The sequence below is a fragment of the Drosophila virilis genome, chromosome 2 (genome assembly GCF_030788295.1).
Source record: "Drosophila virilis strain 15010-1051.87 chromosome 2, Dvir_AGI_RSII-ME, whole genome shotgun sequence".
NCBI lineage: Eukaryota > Metazoa > Arthropoda > Insecta > Diptera > Drosophilidae > Drosophila > Drosophila virilis.
In genome coordinates this window covers 26,842,213-26,856,636 of record NC_091544.1, presented here as the reverse complement: position 1 = coordinate 26,856,636, position 14,424 = coordinate 26,842,213, and the positions used below count along the sequence as shown (strand labels likewise).

General features: G+C 39.1%; 5 protein-coding genes, 1 long non-coding RNA gene and 4 other non-coding genes across 11 annotated transcripts; 7 read left to right on the top strand and 3 right to left on the bottom strand.

The window, feature by feature from the left end:
* Nucleotides 1-30: 30 nt before the first annotated feature.
* On the bottom strand, nt 31-456 carry LOC6632630 (cecropin-1/3-like). Its single transcript, XM_002056071.4, has 2 exons — nt 235-456; nt 31-172 (listed from the first exon to the last, which is right to left on the bottom strand). The coding sequence occupies exons 1-2, from the start codon at nt 454-456 to the stop codon at nt 80-82; spliced, it is 315 nt and encodes a 104-aa protein (XP_002056107.2). The 3' UTR covers nt 31-79.
* LOC116650330 (uncharacterized) lies at nt 84-1,535 on the top strand. 2 transcript variants are annotated; one of them, XR_004303302.2, is made up of 4 exons: nt 84-174; nt 267-563; nt 809-1,198; nt 1,271-1,535. It is a non-coding gene; the product is annotated as an uncharacterized lncRNA (long non-coding RNA). The 2 variants fall into 2 exon arrangements; XR_004303301.2 differs by having other exon boundaries at nt 1,258-1,535.
* Nucleotides 1,536-2,106: 571 nt separating this feature from the next.
* On the bottom strand, nt 2,107-2,573 carry LOC6632629 (cecropin-2-like). The gene is made up of 2 exons (XM_002056070.4): nt 2,378-2,573; nt 2,107-2,316 (listed from the first exon to the last, which is right to left on the bottom strand). Exons 1-2 carry the CDS (start codon nt 2,474-2,476, stop codon nt 2,224-2,226), a joined length of 192 nt encoding a protein of 63 aa, XP_002056106.3. The 5' UTR covers nt 2,477-2,573; the 3' UTR covers nt 2,107-2,223.
* A 1,790-nt stretch (nt 2,574-4,363) lies between these two features.
* Nucleotides 4,364-4,797, bottom strand: LOC6632628 (cecropin-1/3). The gene is made up of 2 exons (XM_002056069.4): nt 4,606-4,797; nt 4,364-4,543 (listed from the first exon to the last, which is right to left on the bottom strand). The coding sequence occupies exons 1-2, from the start codon at nt 4,702-4,704 to the stop codon at nt 4,451-4,453; spliced, it is 192 nt and encodes a 63-aa protein (XP_002056105.1). The 5' UTR covers nt 4,705-4,797; the 3' UTR covers nt 4,364-4,450.
* A 2,882-nt stretch (nt 4,798-7,679) lies between these two features.
* Nucleotides 7,680-8,124, top strand: LOC6632627 (cecropin-2). The gene is made up of 2 exons (XM_002056068.4): nt 7,680-7,861; nt 7,923-8,124. Exons 1-2 carry the CDS (start codon nt 7,763-7,765, stop codon nt 8,013-8,015), a joined length of 192 nt encoding a protein of 63 aa, XP_002056104.1. The 5' UTR covers nt 7,680-7,762; the 3' UTR covers nt 8,016-8,124.
* Nucleotides 8,125-9,137: 1,013 nt separating this feature from the next.
* Nucleotides 9,138-11,291, top strand: RpS7 (ribosomal protein S7). Its single transcript, XM_032433635.2, has 4 exons — nt 9,138-9,265; nt 9,548-9,715; nt 9,785-10,117; nt 11,054-11,291. Exons 2-4 carry the CDS (start codon nt 9,548-9,550, stop codon nt 11,135-11,137), a joined length of 585 nt encoding a protein of 194 aa, XP_032289526.1. The 5' UTR covers nt 9,138-9,265; the 3' UTR covers nt 11,138-11,291.
* LOC6632626 (small nucleolar RNA psi18S-1377) lies at nt 10,169-10,307 on the top strand. The gene has a single exon (XR_049203.2). It is a non-coding gene; the product is annotated as a small nucleolar RNA psi18S-1377 (small nucleolar RNA).
* On the top strand, nt 10,320-10,462 carry LOC6632625 (small nucleolar RNA psi18S-1377). The gene has a single exon (XR_049202.2). It is a non-coding gene; the product is annotated as a small nucleolar RNA psi18S-1377 (small nucleolar RNA).
* On the top strand, nt 10,515-10,657 carry LOC6632624 (small nucleolar RNA psi18S-1377). The gene has a single exon (XR_049201.2). It is a non-coding gene; the product is annotated as a small nucleolar RNA psi18S-1377 (small nucleolar RNA).
* LOC6632623 (small nucleolar RNA psi18S-1377) lies at nt 10,673-10,815 on the top strand. Its single transcript, XR_049200.2, has one exon. It is a non-coding gene; the product is annotated as a small nucleolar RNA psi18S-1377 (small nucleolar RNA).
* Nucleotides 11,292-14,424: the final 3,133 nt, after the last annotated feature.

The following is a 14,424-nucleotide window of genomic DNA, read 5'->3' as shown; positions in this document are numbered from 1 at the left end:
AATTATTTTATTTTAAAACGCTACGACTCAATAAATATATATATATTATAAAATAAATAAACAGGAATTGTAAATAATCTTAGCCCCTGGCCGTGGCGGCCACATTCGCAGCCTGTTGGGCAATTCCCAGTCCCTGGATGGTGGCATCCCGAGTGTGCTGGCCAATGCGTTCCTGTAAGTGTATATCTTTAATAAGTATTTGTTTATACCAAACAATATGGTTTATAGACTTACGATTTTCTTTCCAATCTTCTTCAACCAACCAGCCTCGGATTGACCCAAGCTGATGGCCAGGATGAGCGCAACGAAGATGAAGACCTTGTAGAAGTTCATGTTGAGTGTTGGTATTGAATATTCCTTGGAAACTAGGAGGTGGGCTTTGAGCTGTTGCTTTTGTTGCTGATGCTGAGCGACTGATGACTGATACGACCAGTCAGTGCCTCTTTTATAGCTCATATAGCTTCCCGATGCTGATAAGCCTCGCAGTGCAAAAACTCAACAATTGATGGATGAACGAGGGGATTTTGTTCGGCAAAAAAGTACACGGATCAAAAGCAAATACGGTGAGAGCAATAAAGTATTCCATAAAAAATATAATCTATAAATCATTTATGCATTAATGACAGATATAAAGTATGTTTTTGTATATAATTTCGTGCATCTAGCTCTTTTCAATTTTGAGATATAATCAGAAAACCTGGACTAGATTGAAGAATATATATACTTTATAAAGTCAAAGGAGATTCCTTCTGTTCTTAACATACATTAGCACAACCATATTATGCCCTTTTATATCCACTTTCAATAGGTGCAGAGCAAAAAAAAGCAATTCTAAACCCTACCCAGATTTCAAACATCGCCCCACAAACCTTTGTCATATAAGATGCAAAGCCAAAATGTTGGGTATTTCCGCATTCTTTTAATAAGCCCCACAGAAAATGTTGTCATATGAAATGGATTTGTGGGGAAACCACCAAAAATGCTTGTCATGAAACGGAGACAACTAAAAAATTGGGTGAAATACAAATGTTTTTTACTACAAATCAATTTATGAATGAAATCTTTCGCGGGTTTTTCTGCTTCCCGATTTCCGACTACAACTGTATTCAATATGTGTGAATATGCCACTGACCCGAACGGGTTGATAATATGACAATGACGAATGGGTTAAGCAAGCAAACACTTAATAAAGAACCAGGTGTGGTTGCTATTGTTGTTGTTAATGTTGTTGTTTCTGTTGTCATTGCACCTTATCAGCGTTTCTTCCCAGTTATCAGCATGTTGCGTCGATTGGTCCACTCTGCACTGGAGGTGCAAGCTGTGAATCCCAGTGGATTGGTTTGCGGGCAGATTTTCTTGACTCTCCTGAATACGTGACATTTTTCAGTGTTCAACTAGTAAAGGCAAATATTCTAAACACATTTATATAGCTTTGAACAATGAGAAAGTTCTGCTGCAAGTTCTTTAAAGCATTAACTTACATTTGTTATTTTGCATTTGAGATTGCATTTTGGTAAAATAGAAATTACAGTTTACTATTCCACATCCATTAACACAATTAAATTATTTAATAATAATGATAGTTGCTTTATTGATTACAAACAAAATACATACAAAAGAACCCTAGCTACTTTTCGAAATATTGTTTAATTTTTAGTAAGTGTAAACAAATTTATCAAAGACAAAAAACTTAAATGAATAAATTTCTGTGATGCCAGATCGCCATAGATTTAATACTTGGTTTGTCAGATTCTAAAAATTATTTTATTATGGTTACAAAGGATACCCGTGCCTAATGACTTTTCTATAATAAATAAACACATTTTAGTAACAAAAAATAATTTTGGGAACGTGCTCAAAAATAATAAATAAAAAATCCAACAAAAAATTAAAAGCTTCTCCAAATAATTATAATTTGAGACTGGCTATTAAAAGGCTATATAATTTTTAAGCGCTATTTACATTAACGCTACTCCCTTTAGAATTAATACATTTTGAAGTTCATAAAAATAGATTTTCTATTAAATAATTTTGAGTGCGTTTTTGAGAAATTATTTTCGTAGCTATAGAAATCTCCAAAAATTTTGAATGCCATGAAACCCGCAATTTGATACAATTGTATATGTTTTTTGTTAAATATATTTGATATTATATGTTTTTATTTTAAAACATTACAGCTAAATAAATAATTTTATAATAAATAAGCATGATTTGTCCATAATCTTAGCCCCTGGCCGTGGCGGCCACATTCGCAGCCTGCTGGGCAATTCCCAATCCCTGGATGGTGGCATCCCGAGTGTGCTGGCCAACGCGTTCCTGTAGTGGTAAATCAATCATAAGTAATTGCTCATACTAAAGATGTAGTTGAAAGACTTACGATTTTCTTGCCAATCTTCTTTAACCAACCAGCCTCGGATTGACCCAAGCTGATGGCCAGGATGAGCGCAACGAAGATGAAGACCTTGTAGAAGTTCATATTGAGTTCTGGTATTGAATATTCCTTGGAAACTAGGAGCTTTGCTTTGAGTTGTTGCTGTGGGTGCAGATGCTGAGCGACTGATGACTGATACGAAAATTCAGTGCCTTTTTTATAGCTCATATAGCTTCCCGATGCTGATAAGCCTCGCAGCGCAAAAACTCAACAATTGATGGATGCTCAAGGGGATTTTGCTCGGCGAAAAAGTACACGGAACAAAAGCACATAAGGTGAGAGTGGTAAAGTATGCCGTACAAAATATAATTTATGAATCATTTAAAAAACTTTGGGGCTATGTTTTTATAATTTTGTAATTCTATAAAAACTATTGATTCTGAGTGAAACCCAAGAGTTATTTTTGCAAGAAAAAGAACAAGTTAATGTGCTCAAGTTGGGAGTGCCTGGCTAAGATATACCGTACAGTCGGCGCCTAGCTGCCGTTTCCGACATTCAAAAATTCAAATAAAATCCACCTACCTGGCTAATTTTTTTGAAAAATGGCAAGAAACCCCCTTCAAGATTGAAGAGTATACATATATACTCTATGTAGTCAAAATAGCTTTCTTCTGCCTGTTACATGTGCATAAACCCATTATTTGTATACCCTTTCATATCCAAAGCAAATGGGTGTAGACCATAACAACCGATTATAAGCCTTACCCAGACTTAACACATCGCGTGACAAAGGTTTGCCATATAAGATGCAATGCCAAAATGTTGGGTATTTCCGCACTCTCTCAATTGGCCCCACAGATAATGTTGTCATATGAAGTGGCTTTGACGGGTAACCACCAAACATGTTTGTCATAAAAAAGATACAAACAAAAAATTCTGTGAAATACAAATGTTTCTTACTACAAATCAATTTATGAATGAAATTTCACGTGGGTTTTTCTGCTTCTCCATTTCCGACTACAACTGTATTCAATATGTGTGAATATGCCACTGACCCGATCGGGCTGATAATATGAACATTTCAATGTCGGATCAGTTTAGTGAGCAAACAAGTAAAAAGTAACCAGGTGTTGTCGCTATTGTTGTTGCACCTTATCAGCGTTTCTTCCCAGTTATCAGCTTGTTGCGTCGATTGCTCTACTCTGCTCTGGAGGTGCAAGCTGTGAATCCCAGTGGATCGATCCGCGGGCAGACTCTTTGGTTGACGCAGTGACTAAAACTGGGGTCACGATGCATTTTGCCAATTGATCTGATGCCTGCGCTTATTATGGACAATGCGTTCGTAAAAAAATTAAGAAATTATTACAAACCTATACTTAAGACGCTTTCTGCTATATATATAAATATATATTTCTTCTATACATTTATTAAGTCTTTAAGAGTTAGTTTAAGGAAATTCAGACTTAAAATAATTCTGATACCTTTTGGCTGAGCTTTTAAGCATGATATATTTGCATTTTTTCAGACCTTAACTATTATTTAGAAAAGAAAAATATTGTAAACACTTTTATTAGCTTCGATCCATCAGCATGATTCTAATGAGGGTTCTTCGAAGTACGCAGAATATTCCATTTAAAACCTTGTTTACCAGACTCTAAAATGCATTTATTATTTATAAGTATTTATTATTTACGGTATCAAAAAATAACCCCGTGTAATCACTTGCCAATAAATAATGAACATATTTTAGTAATAAGAAACTTAATTAGAACATGCAAAAAATAAATAAACAGTTAATCAATAAATTAGCAAAAGAAAAACCATGAGGCTATTTGCTATAATTTAGAACAAACACAAATTATATGTATTAAATATATTTATATATAAAAATATCTAAAGCTATTTTAAGGCATTCTTTTCGTAGCTGCATCTCAAATGAAATAATAATCATAATTTTGGATGCCATGAATCCCGGAAAATGAAACTAAGAAATTTAAATGTTGAAATTATATTTTTTACTTAAAACGCTACAACTAAATAAATACATTTTTAATAAATAAACAGGAATTGTAAATAATCTTAGCCCCTGGCCGTGGCGGCCACATTCGCAGCCTGTTGGGCAATTCCCAGTCCCTGGATGGTGGCATCCCGAGTGTGCTGGCCAATGCGTTCCTGTAAGTGTAAATCTTTAATAAGTATTTGTTTATACTAAACAATATGGTTAATAGACTTACGATTTTCTTGCCAATCTTCTTCAACCAACCAGCCTCGGATTGACCCAAGCTGATGGCCAGGATGAGCGCAACGAAGATGAAGACCTTGTAGAAGTTCATATTGAGTTCTAGTATTGAATATTCCTTGGAAACTAGGAGCTGGGATTTGAGGTGTTGCTTTTGTTGCTGATGCTGAGCGACTGATGACTGATACGACAGTGGGTGCCTCTTTTATAGCTCATATAGCTCTCCGGCGGTGATAAGCCTCGCAGCGCAAAGACAAAACAGATCGATCGTTGGGGCTCGGGGATTTTGTTTGTGAACAGACAATTTGTGCTTCCCGCTAGCAGGGCTTGCAGAATAAACACAAAAGGTAGGCAGGTTATCGAAATTTCGTTTGCAATATCGAGAGTAGACTTTTTTTAGGCAGAGTAAAGTTGAGCATTGGATATAGGACAGTATGAAATGATGTACAAACTTAGCCTAACTTAACACTGTCTTTAGCCAGGGGCTGTAGCAGAACTGGGAGCCACAGAGCATGGCTAGTAGCACAAAGAAACCAAATATACTTGTTTTAAAATTTTCTAATATTTACTTCTCTAACCAATCTTCTTCAACCAACCAGCCTCGCTTTGGCCCAAGCTGGTGGCCAGAATGAGAAGCACAAACATGATTGTCTTGTTGAAATTGGTAATAAATAGGCTAAAAGTGTAGCTTGCACAGATGTGTGTAGATGTTGGCATTTTTATACAAAGCCAAGCCATTCCGAATTTAACAAATAACTATTGATTAAAATTTAGAACGATTAGTTTGTTACCAGGCTGCGGCAATTCCGAAACTCGTTTCATTTGCTTAGCTTGAAATTGTTTGCAAGCATAATATTTGGTCTGGGCAAATTGCAATCTAGTGCGGATCGAGAAGTCAACTGTACCCGTGTCCAAAGCCGACAATTAGTGGGCGTGGCAACTGAAACACTGTCAACCACCAAAACAAAGAAACAAGCAACAAAAAGCGACTCGTAGCAAAGACAACAAATGAATTAAATCAAGGAAGGCAACGCCGAGCACAAGCCTAGGAGCAGGAGCAGGATGTGCCCATTGTCAGGATATGCCACTAATTTCCTTAACAAGTGAAACGCTTTACGCTTCTGGGTCTTGACTTTAGCCAAGCGCCACAACAGTTGCCAAGTGTTGCCCTGCCCCCCCCAACCACCTTCACCCTGCCGCTGCATCCCTCCGCCAAAAAGTATCTGCTGCTGCTGCTCTACTTTCCGGTTCTGCGGCGGCCTTTTGCTAAAATGTAAATAGAATCGCTTGAATTAACCGCTGAGTGACAAGCGCAGCCTGCCTGGCACTACAGGCAGCTCATAACAGCCCCAAACACCCAGACCCCGACCATCTAGTTGCGACTCCGACTCAGCCACAGGCTCAGACAGACTGGCACACTGGGGTATATTCCTGTAAAAGACTTTGAGCGTCCAGAGAAGCGTAAATAAGACAATAAATGCAACTGGTTTTTTGTTGCTGTCATCTATTTTGCATTTGAGGGTAGGGTATTCGAGTGCAAACATCTTTTGAAAACCAGTTAATATCATAAGAGCACAGCATAATACATTCAAATTTAAAACATGTATACATTTAGCCCTTATAAATGTACGCTTTATAATTATAATAAATTAATAATTGTGTATAAACCATATATAATATCTGCTGGGTAAACAAAGCTCATAAAAGGGCGACAAAAATAAAATAAATGCAATTTATTGGCGAATATTAACACAGCAGGCTGCAGGCTGCATTCAATCTATAATTATAGAGTATATTTATTATAGACTTTAATACTGTGCAAATGTTTATCCAAAGAGTTGACTGTCTAATTAAAAGACAACGCTCGAAACAGCGGAGCGGCACAGTAAAAACTGCAGTCTAGACAGTTATGGAAGATGAGAACTAAGTTCCTCATAAGTTTATCTGTTACACTTAAGGGCCTCTTTGTGCTGGTCTCACAAGCGCGGAGGTGCACTGAGGGAGAACTTCAGGGTCAATTTAATATACGACTGTCTCTCTCTCTCTTTCTCTCTCTCGATATGAACACCCAAACGACATGTGCATAAACATGCATACAATTATACTTCCAGCGAGCTTTATTATCTTTTATCTATTGTATAGATTTACTTAGCTGGTATCTGAACATCGCGGGGAATTTTTCTTTGAGTCTCTCCGCAAATCGATCCACTGGGACTCACAGCTTGCACCGCCAGAGCAGAGTAGAGCAATTCACGCAGCAAGCTGATAACTGGGAAGAAACGCTGATAACGCGCTATGGCAACGGAGACAGAGCAACAACACCTGGCTGACTTTTAAGTGTTTGCACACTAAACTGATCCGACATTGAAAATATTCATATTATCAGCCCGATCGGGTCAGTGGCATATTCACACATATTGAATACAGTTGTAGTCGGAAATGGGGAAGCAGAAAAACCCACGTGAAGTTTCATTCATAAATTGATTTGTAGTAAAAATGTTGTAGTTGTCTCTGTTTCATGGCAAGCATTTTTGGTGGTTACCCGACAAATCCACTTCATATGTCAATCCTATCTGTGGGGCCAATTGCGAGCGTGCGGAAATACCCAACATTTTGGCATTGCATCTTACATGGCAAAGCTTTGTTGTGAGGATTAGAATTTTTAAATTTTGAATCTAACTTGGGGCTTCTGACCATATCTCGAAGCTTAATAGAACTAGATACGTGAAATTTTTGGAGTCTTCTTAACTGCAGCCTGCTTAAGTAACTTTTTCTTACAATATAATCTTTTGAATAATTATTCAGTATTAATAGATTTTATAGAATTTATTACATATACTATAACATCCGACGTTTATGTTTAAGTCGATCATATAAATATTGTTTACGGCATATCTTAACATTCTCTGCACTTGCTTTTGCTTTGCTTGCTTTTGATCCGTGTACTTTTTCGCCGAGCAAAATCCCCTCGTTCATCCATCAATTGTTGAGTTTTTGCGCTGCGAGGCTTATCAGCATCGGGGAGCTATATGAGCTATAAAAAAGGCACTGACTGGTCGTATCAGTCATCAGTCGCTCAGCATCTGCACCCACAGCAACAGCTCAAAGCAAAGCTCCTAGTTTCCAAGGAATATCCAATACCTGAACTCAATATGAACTTCTACAAGGTCTTCATCTTCGTTGCGCTCATCCTGGCCATCAGCTTGGGTCAATCCGAGGCTGGTTGGTTGAAGAAGATTGGCAAGAAAATCGTAAGTCTTTCAACTACATCTTTAGTATGAGCAATTACTTATGATAGATTTACCACTACAGGAACGCGTTGGCCAGCACACTCGGGATGCCACCATCCAGGGATTGGGCATTGCCCAGCAGGCTGCGAATGTGGCCGCCACGGCCAGGGGCTAACCAATTGAAACATGCGGTTTTATTTATTTATTTATAACAATTAAATGTAATTTATGATAAGACAACAAAAAATATCAGAAATTAAACTTTTATTCCTAATGTAGTCTAATATATATTTGTGTTAAAATTTATTGCATAGCATTTTAAATTTCCAAACAATTACGAAAGTTTTTGGTGCAACCGACTACGCAATACCCTATTGACTACTAGGTCCATTAAAAGCAGTCTGCTTGATAATTGGCTTTTTAGGTCCTGAATTCCAAGCAAGACCTTAAAAGTGTGACTTTAAAAAGTGTCGCATCAGTAGTCTACTTGTAAATTAATTTGTAAGACTGCAAGTCGGACTGTTTTTTTTTTTACTTTTTGATTCTCATAGCATCGGACACCTTTGAAAAGCCCTTCTTAACTGTCTGGATTCCAATCCCGGTCTGTTGTTTCGCCTTTTCATAGAAGGCTGTGAAATGCCTCTTAATTAAATCGACTTCTTTTAAACCCATGCTGATATCCAGGATGAGACAAGCCAGGAGGAGCACCAAGCACAATTTCATTCTCAGTTCTGGTTGACAATGTTCCTTGGAATCGGGGTTCTTGGATTTGGGTTACTGAATTTGCTGCAGATCATAATAAAAATTAATTATTCTTTCTGCTTCAAATACAAATAAATCTATCAATACCAGGCTGTATAATTAATATCCCCCTTTTTCCCTGATTTACTATCCAAACATCTCACAGAAACTGCTCAGCGTGGATTGTCTGTGGACTTTTATGTAGCCTACAAATTGTATACAAAATGAAAGATAGTTTGGTAAATTAAATGGAACGGCAATTATCGTGAGTGAGGCATCAGCTAGAAAAAAGTGAAGGCATTAAGTTTTCATTAACATTCAATTTGCAACTGTTTTCTCCACGAGCAATATGGAAAAAAGAAAAGCTAGGTATGCACAGGTGATTCATTTAAAAATTAATACAATTTTAATATATTTAGTATTAAATGTAATAATAACATTTAGTTGCATTGCTATTTTTTAATAATCCCAAGTTTTAGTTGAGATTTACCGTATAAGAAAAAAAATTATTTACATTTTAAATTTTTCACATTCAACTGCGTGTTAGCGCCATCTAGCGGCTCGCGCGCAACACGAGCAGTTGCCGCCAACTTCACGTTCAAAGCAACCCTGCATGCCGCTGACGTTTTGCACAGTTCAATGTCACATCGTTGACTTCCTTTCCTGTCAAAATAGTCGACAAAGGTTGGTGTACATTTTCTGTAAACGCTTTGAAAAAGCTAAAAAACCGGTGCAACATGCAACGCAAAGCCAAAAATAAATGGCGCACAGAGTTAACAAAATGCTGCCAATTATTGTGGTACAAATTGCCAAGTGAAAACCATTGAAACGAAGTCGATGCTCAGTGATTACAAAAAAGGTTAAAGACGACTGAGTTGAAAGAAAAAATGGCTTGGCGGCGTTGTTGTGTATTGTTATTCTCGCAGCACTGACACATTTTTTGAACGTGCCTTCAACTATTTGCAGATGGCTATCGGCTCAAAAATTATCAAGCCCGGCGGTGCGGACCCCGATGAGTTCGAGAAGTCGATTGCCCAGGCGCTCGTTGAGCTAGAGGCCAACAGCGACCTGAAGCCCTACCTGCGCGATTTGCACATAACCCGTGCACGCGAGATTGAGTTTGGCAGCAAGAAGGTAAGTCTTTGCGTTATAGTTTAAGCCCCCAGTAGTTTCCAGTTCTAATCGTTGTCTTTGTGTGCGCAGGCCGTCATCATCTACGTGCCCATTCCACAGCAGAAGGTGTTCCAAAAAATCCAGATCATCTTGGTGCGCGAACTGGAGAAGAAGTTCTCTGGCAAGCACGTTGTGGTCATTGGCGAGCGCAAGATTCTGCCCAAGCCAACGCGCAAGGCGCGCAACCCGCTGAAACAGAAGCGCCCACGCTCGCGCACCCTGACGGCTGTGTACGATGCCATTCTGGAGGATCTGGTCTTCCCCGCCGAGATCGTTGGCAAGCGTGTCCGCGTCAAGCTCGACGGCTCTCAGCTGGTAAAGGTGCACTTGGACAAGAACCAGCAGACCACCATCGAACACAAAGTGAGTGCCGCCAGCTACTGCTGCCACATAGGATTAGGATTAGGTTGTGCACTGTCCCCGTGTTATTTGCGGCACGTTCACAAAGCGCCGTGATTGTCAAAGGGGACGCATAGCAATTTGCCAATAACTCGTTATTGTGCGCCAATTACGCATCCTTGCGGGCGCACATCTCCATATATTGGCTATATATTTGTAAACGCTACCGTTCTTGTGTTATTCGCTGAATCTGTTAATCTCGTTCAGCGATTGTCAAACAGAACGCAAAGCGAACTCCAGGCCAGTTTACTCCACATTGCAGAGCCTTGAATGCCTCGGCTTCTACATAACTACCCGCTCGCCACATTTATTCTTAAGTTAGTTAAGACCCATCCAATACTATATTGCCGATAACACCTTAACGTTCTTGTGTTATTCGCTGAACTTTTATTCTTGTTCAGCGATTGTCAAACAGAACGCATATTGAAACCCAGAACAGTTTACTCCACGTTGCAGAGCCTATCAATTCCAAGGCTTCTGCATAACTACCCACTGTTCACATACACATTAAAGCCAAGCCCGTTCTTGTGTTATTCCCTGAATTTATCTCTCTAATCAGAGGATGTCAAACAGAACGCAAAGTGAATAACAAGCCCGCTTACTCCACATTGTAGAGCCTATCGAAACCTAGGCTTCTACATAACTTACCGCCGGCCACATGCATACCAATCCCAGTTCTAAGCTCCCGCCTATTTGCCTCCCGAGCGCCGTTTTGTGCCTGGTGCCTCGGGACTTCCTACATCGGCGGCAAATAAATCAGACTTGTTCAGCCCAATTTTGCTGCATCTGTTCATGCTGCAGCAAAAGGTTGAAACGTTTGACAAATGTTTTCTATTTAATTATATATATATTTTACTCGAGAGAATATTGTTACTAATTTGTGTACTTTGTGCTTCCCAGGTTGATACCTTCACATCGGTCTACAAGAAGCTTACCGGTCGCGATGTTACCTTCGAATTCCCAGACAACTACCTGAATGTCTAAGAGGTGTTCCACTGGCAATGTCGTCGTCGTCGCGCTGGTTCAGTTCAACAAGAAATTCTGTCGTACAGAAGATGCGTTTTGTTTTTTAACATGAGCTGAAAGAACGCAACGTCAACTAAATAAAACAGTAAACATTTTTAAAAATTTAATTAAATTATTGTTTAAATTGAACGCATTTGATGAATATGTATAAGATGCTTACTTTCCGAATCATGAATTGTAATTTAATCCTGTAGAGCAACAAGTCATTATAAGAATAGCATTTAACACGAGCCCAAATTCACGCTGCCATCTGCTTTGATGTGCGTGGACTTCTTCTGCTGATTAAGAGCAACCATAAAAGGCCTTCGCTTTGCTCCCACTCTGACTACGCTCCTCACTCCGACGACGTGTGTGAAACATCTTTTTGTGCAGCGCCCGCCCATTTCCCTAGGCGACAAGTTCCATGTGGGGGTTGTGAGCGTGCGTTTAATTAAAAAGTGTGCTACGCATATTTATTGGATTCACTTTGTAACTTTTTCGTGAGGCATTCCCCTTCCCCTCCCCACACGCACTTGAACAAGCAATTGTGGTAGCGATGCATGAAATCCTTGCCACACATGTGCGAAAAGGGGTTAATCCTGCGGCTGGCGGGTTTACTTTTCCGCTCGACTTGGCTCATTTACATGCGCCGTTTGTAATTACAGGACATGTGGGAATCGGTAATAAATATTTCGAATAATCATCTGAGTAGTGGATAGGAGCTGGGGTTAGATGCTGGATGGGACCTGGTGGTGGCTTGTTACACAAAAGAGGATTAATAATTTATACTACGGGCATCAAACGAATCAAATGAACATAGAAGGTGGCTTAATTGATGACTACGCGGCTTCGCAGTTGGTCTTCCCGGCAAAAATTAAATTAATACACGTGATACTCTGCAAAATTACACGATTCGAAAAGGTTTATTTAAACATCGTAATTATCCGAATTATAGGTATTTAGCATTTTAAAAGAATAATTTAAGTATTTCTTCTACATGAAGTTGGAATTCGACTTATATACCTTCTAAGTTTCACATGGGTAGATATCAAATCAAATTCGATTCGAATGGAGTTTAAGATTTGACTTATCAATCTTTGCTACAAACTCATGTTAGTGCAAAAAGATGGTCGGTATATATTTTTCTATATACCAGGTATACATACACGTATACACTGTATACATATACATATTACCCGTCTTTCCATAACCATTTCCATTTTCCAAATATATTTTTACACTTTCTATTTAATTTTTTCAAAATCCTTGCACTTTAGTTATAGCTGATAACCACAGATATATATTTAATCCGTTAGTGCAATATGTTTTGAATATAATTCGGTTTGAAACTGCACTAAATTGTTTCTGAGAAACTCACCTCTATTGAAATTCAACGCATTGTGTGTGTCTTCACTTATCCATGTAGCATGGGCATCAACCATTGAAAGCCGGATAACTATTTAGTAGCATGTGAAAACTTTTCACTGAAAAGAGTTATCAACTGCAACCGACTGTGTGATACCCTGTTTTTCTGATAAAATGTGCAAAATAGTTCTATTTGCAATTAATTGAACACTCTTAGTAAAATAATAAAAAAAAAGCTTACTAACGATGCAGCTTTGATCAAATTCATCGGATTTGGCATAAGACCAGAACAGATACCGACTCGTATAAAACAAATAAGAAAAATACTTCTGCTGTAGTATCTACCATTAGGTTTGGTTTTAATTTCTGAATTGTCTGTCTCTGGGTTACAGACAAAAATTTCGACCACAACAAACCGCGTTTGTTGCCATTTTCATATTCGGTTTGAGTCAACAAAGAAATCACGCAATACAATAATTTCAAAATGAATTACAGCCAACGCCGGGAAAATTGTTCTGCGAAAGCAAATACATTGAAAACTCGCTTGGGTGGACGCGTGCAGTTTGTTCTGCTTATTCTTAAATAAAAAAAGACATTAGTTGAAAAAGAAATATTGAAACAATTATAGGTATATATTTCAAATAGAGAGGCCAATTTTCAATTTCCTTACGTTTTCTAACAATTTAACTATTCGTAAAATATTTTTCAAGTCGATTTTGAACGTTCTTTACGTGTTAAAAGTGTTAGCTGCACCAAAATAAGTCGGCTGTTCGTTCGGGGAGGCTCCACTGTACTACCAGGCGTATCAGACCCAATGCACCGGGCTCCAGGACAAGCTCTCACCCTCGCAATTAAACAGGTATACAGGTCACAACAGGCGTGGACAGGCCAATGTCCAGTGGTCCTTGTTGTTGTTGTTGTTGTTGTTGCTGTTGTAGCTATGTGTTTTGATTGATGGTCTGGCAGACAGACAGGCGGGCAATCCCAGGTAAGGTGGCTGACACATTCGATTATTGTTGTACACAATTACAGTTGGTCGATTGATATCTTGTGCATGCCCGCCAAATGGCGCCATTGTGTCAAATCTATTATTAATGTGGTCCCTATTGCTAGCAATGCGGTTTATCATGAGCTTTATCATGGGGTTAGTTTAGCAGCTTGCCTTTAAATGAATAAGAGGAACAAAATGATTAGCTCTGGCTCCAGTGACGCATGCGCCGTTCTTTATTAAGTTTGCATTCATTACAATTCTATACGAATAGCCACACACACACGCACACACAGACGCACAACCCACCCGCACAGCCACCCACTCAGATAGTCAGCTGCTTTGTGAATTTACAGCCACTTTGTATGTTAATTTTATTAGCGGAAACTGTTTGTGGCACACATCCAGCTCCAGTTGTCCTTCAGTTGTGTCCTGTCTCCTAGCTTGGGGTTGATGAATTATCGACTATGTTGGCCAGAAATTATGTCATCACATGTTGGCAGCGCTCGACCCATGACTCATCTCTGGTTGCAAACGTTCAAGTGCTGCTACACACACATATGCATGCATATATGTGTATGCATTCATATAGTTACAAATCTTATCGGCTTATCAATGGATTCGCCGAGTGATTGTCCCCCACAATGACTTCCATGGCGTGTTTGCTCCATCGCACAGCTGTGTCAACAATACCCACTTTGGTTAGGGGCTGCTGCTGCTACCAGAAGGGTGCGCGGAGCGCGAAAGGGGGCAGACACGCCCATGTTCAACGCCCATGAGTACTACAGCAAAGGTACGTGCCTTTTGCGGCATAAACGTATTTGCTTACAAAATAAAAGAAACAAGAGAGCTAACAGCGGTAGTGCCCGACTAGCGGATACCCTGAAATCCTTACACATACATACACCAGCAC

What these genes read in the sequence shown, in the direction of transcription:
- LOC6632630 (XM_002056071.4), bottom strand. Translation starts at nt 456, where the DNA reads ATGAGCTATAAAAGAGGCACTGACTGGTCGTATCAGTCATCAGTCGCT. An exon ending in AGAAGATTGGAAAGAAAATC is followed by an intron (nt 173 to 234) that starts GTAAGTCTATAA and finishes ATACACTTACAG; the next exon opens with GAACGCATTGGCCAGCACAC.
- LOC6632627 (XM_002056068.4), top strand. Translation starts at nt 7,763, where the DNA reads ATGAACTTCTACAAGGTCTTCATCTTCGTTGCGCTCATCCTGGCCATC. An exon ending in AGAAGATTGGCAAGAAAATC is followed by an intron (nt 7,862 to 7,922) that starts GTAAGTCTTTCA and finishes TTACCACTACAG; the next exon opens with GAACGCGTTGGCCAGCACAC.
- RpS7 (XM_032433635.2), top strand. Translation starts at nt 9,548, where the DNA reads ATGGCTATCGGCTCAAAAATTATCAAGCCCGGCGGTGCGGACCCCGAT. An exon ending in TTGAGTTTGGCAGCAAGAAG is followed by an intron (nt 9,716 to 9,784) that starts GTAAGTCTTTGC and finishes TTGTGTGCGCAG; the next exon opens with GCCGTCATCATCTACGTGCC. An exon ending in AGACCACCATCGAACACAAA is followed by an intron (nt 10,118 to 11,053) that starts GTGAGTGCCGCC and finishes TGTGCTTCCCAG; the next exon opens with GTTGATACCTTCACATCGGT.
- LOC6632628 (XM_002056069.4), bottom strand. Translation starts at nt 4,704, where the DNA reads ATGAACTTCTACAAGGTCTTCATCTTCGTTGCGCTCATCCTGGCCATC. An exon ending in AGAAGATTGGCAAGAAAATC is followed by an intron (nt 4,544 to 4,605) that starts GTAAGTCTATTA and finishes TTACACTTACAG; the next exon opens with GAACGCATTGGCCAGCACAC.
- LOC6632629 (XM_002056070.4), bottom strand. Translation starts at nt 2,476, where the DNA reads ATGAACTTCTACAAGGTCTTCATCTTCGTTGCGCTCATCCTGGCCATC. An exon ending in AGAAGATTGGCAAGAAAATC is followed by an intron (nt 2,317 to 2,377) that starts GTAAGTCTTTCA and finishes TTACCACTACAG; the next exon opens with GAACGCGTTGGCCAGCACAC.